Raw genomic sequence first — 13997 nt, 5'->3', positions numbered from 1 at the left:
GCATTCCTATTAAACAGACAAGTTGTAAAAATAGGGAGCACCATATCTAATCCTGTTCCGGTTAAGAGTGGCATACCCCAGCGCAGCGTACTTGGACCATACTCTTCATACTCTATATCAGTGATTTTCAACCTTTTTTGAGCCACGGCACATTTTTTACATTTACAAAATCCTGGGGCACACCACCAACCAAAATGACACTCTAAGACAGTACATATTATACATATTATCCCCCCTTGTGTGTGTGTGTGTGTATATACACACTCTTGAACCATTTCCAAAAACAGATGAGGGCTGTGGGGGGTTTTGCTCTCTTATTCTTTCCAAAAACAAGTGAGGGCTGGGAGGTTTTCCTCTCTTATTCTTTGGGTGCTTTTTATCATATGCTTTAAATCAAGAGTCAATTCTCTCTCTCTTTTGTTTCTCTCTCTTTTCTTTCATTCTCTGCCTCAATCATTTTCTCATTTCTTTTTTCTCCCCTTTTTTCTCTCATTTCTCTCTCTTTCTCCCTTCCTCTCCTTCTCTCTCTTTCTTGCTTTCTTTCTCTCACTCACTCTCTTTCTGTCTCTCTTGCTTTCTCTCTCTTTCTCTGTTTTCTCTCTCTTGCTTTCTTTCTCTCACTCTCTCTCTCTCGCTTTCTTTCTCTCTCTCTTGCTTTCTTTCTTGCTTTCTCTCTCTCTCTTGCTTTCTTTCTCTCTCTCTTGCTTTCTTTCTCTTTCTCTCTCTCTCTCTTGCTTTCTTTCTCGCTCTTTCTCTTTTGCTTTCTTTTTCTCTCTCTCTTGCTTTCTTTCTCTCTCGCTTTCTTGCTCTTTCTCTCGCTCTCTCTTTCTCTCTCCCCTCTCGCGGCACACCTGACCATGGGCTGCGGCACATTAGTGTGCCACGGCACACTGGTTGAAAAACACTGCTCTATATAAATGACCTTTCTGATCACATTACAATCAACTGCATTCTCTTTGCCGACAATGTTAAACTTTTCAACACCACAAATAACATTGTTTGTCCAAAAAGACCTTGACTTTATGTCTGAATGGTCAAACATCTGGCAACTCCAAATCTCAACCAAAAAAAATGCTCTATCCTACACATTGGGAAAAAGAATCAGAACACCAAATACAAACTGAATAAACAAGGCCTTACACACAACCCTCACTCTGTAAACGACCTTAGAATACTCATATCAAATGACCTAAGTGCCAAAGCCTACTGTAAGAACATTGCCAAAAAGGCTTCAAGAGTTGTTAACCTAATCCTATGCAGCTTCTGCTCTGGTAATCTTACACTACTAACCAGAGCATACAAAACTTTCGCCAGACAAATCCTTGAATACAGCTCATCTATCTGGAACCCACACCGCATTTTGGACCTAAACACTCTAGAAAATGTCCAGACATACTTTACTAGGAGAGCCCTCCACTCCTCCACTCACAACAAATACCCTACGCTACTAGACTTACAATCCTAGGTTTCAAAAGCTTAGAACTACGTCACTTTATACACAATCTAAGAATAGCCCATAAACTTTTACACTACATCCTTCCTGCCTGACTACTTCAGCTTCAACCACAACAACACATGAGTACACAACAGATACAAACTTAAAGTAAACCACTCTAAACTTGACTGCAGGAAATAGATTTTAGTAACCAAATAGTTGATGCATGGAACTCACTACCAGACTCAATCCCCAAAGGGGTCCCAACCCCCAGTTTGAGAACCATTGCTTTATTGAATGATATATTAGTATCTCCCTAGTCATAGATTTTATCCCTCTGTTAATGCAATTCAGAATTGTATTGGCCTTTTTGGCTGCTGCTGCACATTGGTGGCTCATATTTAGTTGGTTGTCCACCAAGATTCCAAGATCCCTCTCAGTCACTGCTATTGAGTGTGGTTTCACTCAGTTTATAAGTATGTCTGTGGTTTTTCTTATCTAGATGTAGGGTTTTACTTTTCTCTGCATTGAATTTCATTTTATTTCTTTGGGCCGAGTGTACAAAACTGGTATGTTCACTACCTTGAATTATTTATAAAAGTAATAAAGATGAGATTAAAAAAATATTAAAAGTGAAAAGACCAGGTGAAGGGATGACATATGGAGTTCTTTGTGGAAAGCTTTAAAATATTTGCCTCTCAGCTGCTCAAGTGTGCAGTAAACAGCTTGTAAAAAGGAATCAATTTCTTTGGATATTGATGTTTGTATCTTTCCACATTTCAGGCATCTTTCCTTCCCTGTAATAAAAATCTATATTTTGCAATTTTTTTCAAATATTCATTCCAAATCATTCATTAATTCATTCCAAATCATTCTTCTTCGGGTCCCGTCAACTAAACAATGTCGCTTGGCGGGACGCAGGGGAAGAGCCTTCTCTGTGGCGGCCCCAGCCCTCTGGAACCAACTCCCCCCAGAGATTAGAATTGCCCCTACCCTCCTTGCCTTTCGCAAGCTACTTAAAACCCACCTCTGCCGTCAGGCATGGGGGAATTGAGATCCTCTTTCCCTCTAGGCCTTTACAATTCTATGCACGGTATGTATGTATGTATGTATGTTTGGTTTTTATATTAATGGGTTTTTAATCGTTTTTAATATTAGATTACTATTGTACACTGTTTTATTGTTGCTGTTAGCCGCTCCGAGTCTCCGGAGAGGGGCAGCATACAAATCCAATCAATCAATAAATCAATAAATAGAAGCACCATGTTGCTCCAGCTCTTTTCTGCTTTAATCTTTTTTATAATTTCAGAAACCTTTTGTTGTTATAGGTCCATTCATAATTGGTGTTTGCTTCACTGCATTCTTTGTTTTTGTTTTGTTTTTTAAACCTATTTTGTATGGAAATCACATCCTTTGTACAAATTGTAATAACTGATTAAATGCTTTTTGTACCATGCCTTAGTACAGTATCTTTGAAATTCTTGCTAATATTTTTTCTTCATTTATATATCAACCATTTCTCTAGTTCAGACCTGGGCAAGGGGCGGACCTTGGGCTGCATCTGGCCCGCCCGCTGTCTGTGACCGGCTTGCCCGCTATCTGTGACTGGTTTCCTGAAGGAGGAAGCCATGGAGGGGGGGGGGGAACAAGCACCTCGAATGAACAGGACAAAAAAGTACCCACCAACAAGGGTCTCTTAGAGGCCCACCATCACGGAACAAATCGGGGTCGCCCTTTTTAGTCCCGTTTTGCCGCAGGAAAACAACAATGGCTCTCTCCTCTCTGCGGTGCCAGACAACAGGCAGCGGGTTGGGAGGGGGGGCAGTTGCTGATGCTCAGGGCGACGGCAGCAGCCCAACCACAGCAGGAACAGGCTGGGGAGCTGAGCCGGGGGGGGGGAACAACAGCCCAGAGGATAGGATGCAAGGGCGGAGAGCTGCTGGGGGAGGGGTCGGCAGGCCGACACAGAGAGGAGGAAGGCAGGCGGGCGGCTCCATGCCATATTGGGTGTTATTGTGCCATAAGTGAGTGTTATTATGATAATGCAGGGGCGGGGCCAGCCGGAGAGGGGCAGTGGGAGTGAGGAAGTGAAGGGAACAGGGAGAGGAGACCGGGGGGGGGGGGCAAATAAATTAATAAGGAACAGGGGGGAGATTTGCGCTCTTTGTGTGTGTGTGTGTGTGTGTGTGTGTGTGTGTGTGTGTGTGTATGGGGGGGGAAGTAATTTGGGAGAAAGAAAACAAGGAAGAGGGTAGAACTGAGTTAATTATATTAGTCCAGCCCTCTAAAACTATCCCAATTTCTCATGCGGCCCCATGGCAAAATTAATTGCCCACCCCTGCTCTAGTTTATTCACAAATTCAATGCTTTGTTTGCACAGTTCATTTTTATTTCCGGTTTTATCTTCTGTAATTGTTCTTTTTATCTCATTCAAAATAACCGTTTTATTTTTTACTATTCTTTTACTACTATCTTTTTACTATTCTTTTTTCTATAACTTTACTATTTCAATTATATTATTTCATTTAGTCTCCATAAAAAAGTAGTAGTTTTTTCTAAATCAAATTGATTGGGTTATTGTCACAAATAGTCTGATAAGATATTTAAAAATCTTAACAGAACCAAGGATTTTTCTGCTTCATTGCTTCCTTTGCTTCAATTAAGATGGAGACTTTTCATTCAATCTTGATAGATGGTGCACAAAATAAACAACTAATGAAGAAGTAGAACAGGAATAGGCAATTTGATACTCTCCAGGAACTTTAAATCTGATCTCCTATTAGTCTGACCACATGGAGTTCTATTGTAGCTACTTAATCTTAAATTATGATAGTTAGAGGAGAACCAGAGACACTCAGTGTTCTTACCTGAAGCTCACAACATAACAAAGAACTTTCTTTTCAATCGTACTTCACAGAATTATTCTCATAAAAGGATGAAAGAGTAGACCAGTGATGACAAAAGTAGAACACACGCACATGTGTGCATGCACTGGAGCGCCAAAATCCAAAGAGCAGCTGGCCAGTGTGCATGTACCACGCCAGGGATGGTCTTCAAGTTTCTGGCTCTTTGGCATACACAAAGACCAGCTGGCCAGCACGCATAAACCTGCCGGAAACCAGAAAACCAGCTGGCAACTGTGCACGTTCCCACAAAGAGGACTCTACATGCCATCTCTGACATGTGTGCCAGAGGCCTGCCATCACAGAAATAGACTCCTGAGCAACTTAAATAAAACATAGATTATTGGTTCTCCTAAAGACAGAAGCATCATAAAATCTTACCTTACTTCCTCATTAACATTCTGAGAAATAGCTAGCAATGGATAACTTAATTGGGTTCATGAAATATTCCTTCTTCTAGTTCTCCTCTGAATTTAAACCATATTTTAAAAGAAAAGGATAGGGAAAAGGGAAGAAAAGCAGTAAATAAAAGCCCAAACTCATGCAGATTGTAGGGGAGAGAGAATTCCAGAATGTTAGTCTATAAGCAATTATAGGATGACATTTTAGAAACATAGAAACACAGATGATTGACAACAGAAAAAGACCTCATGGTCCATCTAGTCTGCCCTTATACTATTTCCTGTATTTTATCTTAGGATGGATATACAGTGGTACCTCGAGATACGAGTTTAATTCGTTCCGGACCTGGGCTCTTAAGTCGAGCAGCTCTTATCTCGAACGACTTTTCCCCATAGGAATTAATGTAAATAATTTTAATTGGTTCCAGCCCTCAAAAAACTCACAAAGTTAGTCTAAATTATGCAGAAAGACATGTTTTTAATGAAGAAATGTACATGTACATATAAATGAATAATGAAGTTTCTTTCACTTAACTTGTAAACTTTCTTAAACTTTTAAATTTACATATGTTCAACTTCTCTGCCACCCAATCCTGTAGGACAGAGGTCCCCAACCCTTTTTGCACCAGGGACCGGCTTTAAGCGATCAAGAGAGGAATGGGTGAATGAATGGACGGAGGGTGGGAAGGAAGGAAGGAAAGAGGGAAGGGACAGGAACAGAGGAAGGAAGCAAGGAAACTTATGAAAGGGGAGAGTAAGAGAGGAATGAGTGAAGGGAGGGAGGGAGGGAAGAAGGTGGGAAGGAGAAAGAAAAGAAGAAATAGAGGAAGGGAAGGTAAAAGAGAGAAAGAAAAAGAGCAAGAAAGAAAGCAAGAAAGAAAGCAAGAAAGAAAGGGGGAAGGGACAGGAACAGAGGAAGGAAGCAAGGAAACTTATGAAAGGGGAGAGTAAGAGAGGAATGAGTGAAGGGAGGGAGGGAGGGAAGAAGGTGGGAAGGAGAAAGAAAAGAAGAAATAGAGGAAGGGAAGGTAAAAGAGAGAAAGAAAAAGAGCAAGAAAGAAAGCTGCAAGCACCCCCCCGAGCCCCCCAGGCCGGCTGCAACCTTTTAAAACACGCGCGCCGCTTCGCAGCTGTCTCCTGAAGCCGAACGCGGAAGTTAGCGTTTGGCTTCAGGAGACAGCTCCTTGGCGCTTGTATCTCGAATTTGGGCTTGTAAGTAGAACAAAAATATCTCTCCCCTCCCAGCTCTTATCTCGAGTTGCTCTTAAGTAGAGCAGCTCTTATGTCGGGGTTCCACTGTATGTTTATCCCAGGCATGATTTACCAACCATGTCTGCTGGAAGTTTGTTCCAAACATCTACTATTTCAGTAAAATAATATTTTCTCACATTGTTTCTGATCTTTCCCCCAACTAAACACAGACTGTGCCCCCTTGTTCTTGTGTTCACTTTCCTATTAAAAAACACTTCCTCCTGAACCTTGTTTAACCCTTTAACATATTTAAATGTTTCAATCATGTCTTCCCCCTTTCCCTTCTGCCCTCCGGACTATACAGATTGAGTTCATTAAGTCTTTCCTGATAAGTTTTATATTTAAGATCTTCCACCATTTTTGTAGCCCATCTTTGGACCAGTTCAATTTTATCAATATGTTTTTGTAGGTGCAGGTCTCCAGAACTGAACACAGTATTCCAAATGTGGTCTCAATAGCGCTCTATACAGCGGCATTACAATCTCCCTCTTCCTGCTTATTATACCTCTAGGTATGCACTCAAGCCTTCTACTTGCTTTCTCTACTGCCTGACAGCACTGTTCACCCATTTTGAGACTGTCAGAAATCACTACTCCTAAATCCTTCTCTTCTGAAGTTTTTGCTAACACAGAACTGCCAATACAAAGCTAAATCATTTGTCATATTACAGATGCCTGCAGGAATACCAACCCTATTGCACACTTTAGAGTCTTTGGCAAATAGGCAAACCTTCCCTACCAAACCTTCTTGTCAATGCCCCAAATAGCATCTAAGAAATAAATCAGCTTCCAGTCCATTTCTCTCGCATAAAGTTTGATTTATTATCAGAACCATGTTGGTTACGCTACTGCCATTCCGATACTAACTTCTTTCCAGTACCCCACCCAGTTTAAGGTTCATCCCATATCCCCATACCCACAATTTCATCACAAGGACCAGTCCGAGTCCAGGGATTCCACCAACTTACTCTTTTCTTCAGTTGATGTAGAACAAAAGATGACCTTGAGCTCTAAGAAAGGAATTTGTTGTGGCTAGTAACTTTCCCTCTCATTCAACTACCCCTCCCAATTCCCCTAATACTGTGCTACTGTAGCAGGCTCTAACTCCAAATGATGGCTTCGGCCTGACACTTCCTCTATGTCATTCACAAACATATTAAAAATAGGACCCAAAACAGACCCTTGTGGCACACCACTTGTAACCAGGCTCTGCTCAGAATACTCACCATTATCAACAACCCTCTGATATTTACACTTCAGCCAGCTACAAATCTACTAAACTATCCAGGCATTAAGTCCAATCTTCACTAGTGCATCTATCTTTATGTGGAACAGTATCAAAGTATCAAAGGCTTTGCTGAAGCCCAGATAGGCAATATCCACAGCACCACCTTCATCCAACACCTTCGTGACATAGTCAAAGAAATCAATGAGATTAATCTGACATCATTTGCCCTTAGTAAAGCCATGCTGGTTTGGGTCCAATACGTTATTGGTTTTTAGGTGCTGATTCATCCTCCTTCTGAGTAGAGTCTCCATCATTTTAACTATAACTGATGTCAAGCTAACTGGCCTGTAGTTACCAGCTTCTTCTCTATTGCCCTTCTTGTAGATAGGCACAACACTGGTCATTCTCCAATCATCGGGAACATCTCCTGTTAAAAGGGATTGGTTAAACAAATCAGTCAGGGGGTAGCAATCACATATCTGAGTTCTTTATGAACTCTGGGGTGGATGCCATCTGGACCCATTGCCTTATTTTTCGTTCAGGTTCTCCTAAGACATCGGCCTCTGAGATCACTGGAGCTGAATCCCGACAGCTGGAAGCAATGCTATATCCATCCATAGATTTATATTGTAAGCTGATTTCTGAGGAAACTGAACAGAGGTAGCTATTTCCATCAATGTATGTATTATCCCCATTTCTAAGGTTTGTGATGCCGCAGTTTTCTTCTTCCTATTACTAATATTTTATTTGTTTTGTTTTGTTTATTAATTTTGTTTAGGAGTTGGATAGATCCTATTGTCTGTCCTATTTGACAGGCAATAGGATCTATCCAGATGAACTCAGAAATAAACTAAATAAAGGTCCTGAGAAGCTTAAGGCCTTACACCAGTGATGGCAAACTTATGGCACGTGTTTGGAGACATGGAGCCATATCTGAGGGCACACGAGGCATTGCCCTATGTCAGCTCCAGATTATTTTGAGCCTTCTTTTTGGCCATTTTTCCTCTCCCAGGCTTCAGGAAAGCCTACTGAACCCTGGGAATGGCAATAAATGCCCCAAATGGAAGATCCCATTGGGCTGTTTTTCACCATCCTGAGGCTTTTCTGAACCCTGGAGATAGTGAAAAATGGCCCAATGGGCCTACCAGAAATTCAGAGACTTCTGTGCGGCCTGTGTGCATGTGGGGGAAAGGGGGCAGCGGGGGGGGGGGGGCTATGTGCCTGTGCGGAGGGCAGCACAGGGGTTGTATAGGGGGAGGGCATTGCATTATGATTGTGGGTGTGTACACGAATCATTTTGGCACCCAAGATTAAAAAAAAGGTTCGCCATCACTGCCTTATACATTATAAGTAAAACCTGGGTTATGGACTTGCGTCAAATATCTGCACCCTTGCAGCTACAGCAACATCCTAAAAAGAACCAGAGCTTGAATATGCAGTTTTACAATACTTTCTATTTAGCTTTGTCTACTGCACTACTACTGCTACTACTACTACTACTACTACTACTTTGATGCAACCCAGAGGTTACAAATAGGACAGGGAGAACTGCAACATAGGTGAGGCCTACACAGAAAACGAACAGAGACTAGCTTTTTGGAAGCAGAAATTATTACTATAAGAGGTCCCCTCAGGAGACATAGAGGACTCCTCAGAAATACTACCTAGTTTAAGTCAGGATTTTATACATGCAACCAAAATGAACATTAATCAGGTTTTGAAGCTCCCTGAAAAACAACAAAACACTCCTCTTGTAACTTGAACTATTTTTGCCAAATGTTAAATTCAGCATCAAAATCAAAATAAACTGTAGTGAAGTCTTTGGACAAAATGAAGTTTAAGAATAGAGCAACAGTAGGAGACAAGATAGCAAGAAAAATATATTGTTCAGTCAGAAAGATAACAAATGTTTTAAAAATACATTGTATACAGCAGTGTTTCCCAAACTTTTGACATATGTGTACCCCTTCTATAATTTTTATAACACTTGGTACTCCTCATCAAATAATATGGATGTATTTTAATAACAATCAAAATATATTTATTTTTTTCTTTTTGTGGTACATACACAAAATAATAAATGAAAAATAAAATTATTCATAATAAAATATAAATAAAAGTTATGTTATAAGTAACATTTGGATCAATGAGAAGGATGAAATTATTTGTGCTGAGATGACAGATCATTATAATTTCGTTCCCTGGTTGTTAATTTTAATCTGAGATGCGGTTCCACATCCAATAGTCTGTTCCTTTCTTTCGACTTAATGTCTACAAATGCTGAAAAAGCAACCTCACATAAATATAAAGTTGGAAAAGGCAAGATGTATTTCAGAACCTTTTATGAATGCATGCCCCCACCAAACTCTTCCCGTATCCCTGGGGATACGCGTACCACACTTTGGGAAATGCTGGTGTACAGGAAAGTAACCGCACCATGTATTATTTACATACATATGGATTTATACCTTATTTCAATATCAATGTTTATCATATAATTTTTGGAAATTATATAGAATCAAATGATAGAATCATTTAAAAAATATATACCTATTACATTTGTTAAATCTATTCATTTTATCAATAGATTTCTGCATTAGCCACCATATATATTGAAAATAATATGACATACCACATGAATTCGATTTGGAAAATAACTGTTTTACACAAGTAGGTATTTCTGCTCCTTATGTATATTACACTTAATATTCATATGTATGAAGAGTAATAATGCTGAATATAGATATCTATAAATAGTCTATTAAGAAGGAAAACCCAGTTTTCAGAAATTTTGCATAACCATGTACAGTGGTACCTTGTCTTACGAACGCCTCTTCTAACAAACTTTTTGAGATATGAAGACGGTGTTTAAGATTTTTTTTTGCCTCTTCTTCTGAACTATTTTCACCTTACGAACCCAAACCGCCGCCGCTGGGATGCCCCGCCTCCGGATTTCTGTTGCCAGACGATGTGCTGAGATTCCCATGAGCCTTTCGCTGGGAATCCCCGCCTCTGGACTTCCGTTGCCAGCTGAAGCACCCATTCTTGCACTGCTGGGATTCCCCTGCGGCTCCCCTCGCTGGGAAACCCCACCTCCGGACTTCCGTTGCCAGCCAAAGCGCCCGTTCTTGTGCTGCTGGGATTTCCCTGAGGCTCCCTCACTGGGATTCGCTTCATTTTTGCCTTTCAGCGAGGGGAGCCACAGGGAAATCCCAGCAGCGAAAGAACGGGCGCTTCGGCTGGCAATGGAAGTCTGGAGGCAGGGATTCCAAGTGGCGCAAGGCAAAAGGGGTGAGTTTTAGGATTGCATGCATTATTCGCTTTTACATTGATTCCTATGGGAAACATAGTTTCATCTTACGAACTTTTCTACTTATGAACCTCATCACGGAATGAATTAAGTTCCTAAGACAAGGTACAACTGTATATGATTATAAAATTCTAAGATATGGCTTACATAAAATTCATATAGCTTTAATGCTGATAACATTTAAACAGAAATAACCTCTACTGAACCTAGTAGGGCTAGCTTCCAAGTAAACATATATAGGATTTGGCTCTACAGAACAACACTCCTGTCCAAAATAAAAATGAGCCAATGCACCTAAAATAGCACTGAAACTCAGACCACGTGAAATAATGACAACAGCTCTACAGATAATACAAAAATAACCTTATTTAATATACAGAAATTGTCAAGAAATTATGTCCTAAAAACGTTAAAGGAAATATGCAGTTTTACACTGACTGCTAGATAGATAATTTAATATCAACAATTATCCAGAGAAGGCAATGTTCATTTTTATATACCACAGTATGGATCCATAGTTTATTTCCAAATAAGTTTTAGTTTAGGTTAAAATAACATTTCATCTGGAATATTTGAATCTAATTTGATATCTGGAATATTTGAATCTGGACTTAGGTGAAAAGACCTCTGGGATTGAGTGATATGTATGTTTTGACTGGATTGCTGAATTGTGGGCCTTAACTGGGGTTATTTTTTTAATTTTTACTTGACTTCTTTTTATTGTTAACTGTACTTTTTTATATTGTTTATAAGCCGCCCTGAGTCCTTCGGGGTTGGATGGCATAGAAGTCAAATAAATAAATAAAAATAAATTCTTAACTAAAATTAGATTATATTTATACACATAGATCACTGTGTATGTGCAAAAAATCATTGTAAAAAAACCCCTCTACTATAGATTGCCAGATATGATGTTGTGGCAAAGCCAGTCTCTAAAAAAAGGTAGATGCAAAATGTTGACAAATGCATTATGGTAATGCCTGTCCTTGAGTTCGTCCCTTGAATCTCAAACAAGATTTTGAAACAGAATGTAATACTACCCAAAACATTTACTCCAAGAGTACCGATATATATGTCACTCCATATAGAATCCCATTTTATGTAATTTTTGGTGCATTCTTTTTCTGTAGCAAACAGCCTAGATCGAAAATATACAAATAGACTATTTTAACTGGGAGGGGGTTTTGTATAATTTCTCTATATTTAAATAAAGTACATAGAAAGAAACATTTTATTTTTGCTCTAAATATAATACTCTTATAATACTCTCTAACGCTGTCAATATCCTGAATGATATGCTGTCATCTTCAAAAAAGCATTCTAATTTTTTCTCTTACCCACATCATTAATCCCTCATGTTCATGACTTGCTATATATCAGTCAGCAAGAGGAAAAACTGCTGCACAGGTGCATCTAATAGCCCCTATGGTCAGCAAAAAAACCTGTTTAATCTACAATCTTTATAAGGTGGATTGATTTCATACTTTATTGGGGTGGAATTCCCTCCCATCCATTCTGAGAATAATTTATTTGCCAATAACCTTTTACAGAGGTTATGTAAAACAAAAAACATGCAACATATTAACAAAACGTTATTGGAATTTTGACATCTTTCCTGGCCTGCACAGCTGCAATTACAGTATTACCAATCAGCAGAGACTGCTTATAAAATCAGGATAACCTCTCCTGCACAGGGTCATTTTATATCCTCAGCAACATTTACCTTCAGTTCCATCAGCTAATTTGTCAAGAACCTTTTACAGAGATAATGTTTCTTAATTTATATAAACAAAATTTGTTATTGGGCATGTGATGTCCTTCCTGGCCTGTACAGCTGCAGCTTCTGCCTATCAGCAATCAGATTGCTTATGACGCTGGGTGATCAGGACAACTTGACCTATACAGGGTCATTTTGTATCCCCAACAAGTTATATTCTCGGAGTCAATAAAAGCTAAAAATATATTGTCTTACCTTGATAATGCTGGCTTTCTTGGGAATACCAGATTTGCCTTCTGGGTGCAGACTGGAATATCCTCTCTCTACAGCAGGGCTGCCTGGTTGAGGAGAGTCTATGTGTTCTCTGTTTCCTACTAGAGCACAATCACCATTGGAGACCCCATTGTGAGCACTGTCCAAATGGATTCTTGCAATACCACTGCCCCCTCCTCCTCCTCCTCCTTCCCCATCTCCTGCCTTAAAAGCCACATTTCCATGTGCCAAATTTGGTGAGGAGGTTGTTCTTCCCCCACTAGCGTCTCCCCCTCTGGTGCCAAATTCCGCCATCTGATTCTAAAGAAGCAATACACTGTTGTGATTTTCCTGCTTTCCTTCTTCGCCTCCTGCAGTGGCTCAGTGATGATGATTGTGCTTCTCTTTCCGCTTTTTTCCCCTGACACAAAAGATCTGAAGAGATGAGTGGCCAAACGCTCCCTCTCCTTTTGTAGTTTAAATTGCAAAGTGCTGGAGACACCTCTGAGATCTACACACACCTGGGGAAAGCAAGAAAAAGGAGAATATGGCAGGTCAATCTGCTCTTAAATGAGGTTCCAGAAATATTCATTACTTAAAATATTGCGTACCACACGCACGAACGATGAGGAAGGAGGAAGCGATGAAATTTCAACAATCAAATGCTTTAGCAGCACACAAAGGCTAAGGCTACAGTCCCTTCCCGCTACAACAAAGACGAAGAACGAGAATGTAGAAAAACAATCGCAATCCTTTCCGCCAAAAAATATAGAGGCGCCCGTGTTGCGATGTACGAGGCGCAGCAGTCCTGCCAAAGGTAAACGCTGCGACTAGCCGCTCGCGTTTACAAGTATAAGGCAAAGAGAAATAGTGTTTTTGCACCGTCTGCAGTGGAATAGCCAAAGAAATATAGTTAAGATTGAAAACGGAAAGCATCGTGGTTTCCCTCCCAACCATCAACAAGCATACCGCACGGGTCCTGCTCTTATTTTCAGTTCCCCCATCTCTGTTCATACACACTGAGCAAAGCGCCAAGCTCCGTCCTTTTATATCCGCTATCAATCCACACCCGCCGCGTGTTAGCCTTGAAATGTTATTCCCGCCCTACTCATTATCTGGGTGTCCGAGGAGCAAAGGGCGCGCGGGAACAGCGTACACACCTCCTTCCATAAAGAGAACTGCTTCGACCGCCCCGAAGGAGCGGGCGGATACACCTCTGAGATTCAACGCGGACAACCATCTCTTCCAACAGCAGTAACTGAGCCTGCAAGCCCCGGCACAGATCCTTCTTCCGGCAACAGGGCGCCCACGTGCACAATTTGCCTGCATTACTCCGGGCTTTCACTTCCACACGTCCTCCGCTTTCGGCTCACTGCTCCGGGCAACTCTTCTGAGCCTCTACAGTGTCCTCAAATCCCGCCCACGCAACATCCCCTTCCCCAGCACCGTCCAATCCTGTCCAATGCTATCCTTTATGCTACTTCTAACCTTTATTGCCGCC

General features: G+C 40.7%; 1 protein-coding gene across 4 annotated transcripts in view; it reads right to left on the bottom strand.

Annotated features, from left to right (window-relative positions):
- The window catches only part of PLCL2 (phospholipase C like 2), a 122454-nt gene extending 108717 nt beyond the window's left edge, over window positions 1-13737 (bottom strand). For all 4 annotated transcript variants that reach the window (XM_070728968.1, XM_070728970.1, XM_070728967.1 and 1 more), the window contains exons 1-2: window positions 13657-13737; window positions 12500-13017 (exon numbers count right to left, since the gene is read on the bottom strand). In XM_070728968.1, coding sequence (XP_070585069.1) covers window positions 12500-12811 — 312 coding nt within the window. In that variant the 5' untranslated portion in view covers window positions 12812-13017; window positions 13657-13737. The remainder of the gene's footprint in view (window positions 1-12499; window positions 13018-13656) is intronic.
- Between the last annotated feature and the right edge of the window lie 260 nt (window positions 13738-13997).

The sequence above is a fragment of the Erythrolamprus reginae genome, chromosome Z, assembly GCF_031021105.1.
Source record: "Erythrolamprus reginae isolate rEryReg1 chromosome Z, rEryReg1.hap1, whole genome shotgun sequence".
NCBI classification, from domain to species: Eukaryota; Metazoa; Chordata; class Lepidosauria; order Squamata; family Dipsadidae; genus Erythrolamprus; species Erythrolamprus reginae.
This window is presented reverse-complemented; position numbering and strand designations above follow the sequence as displayed.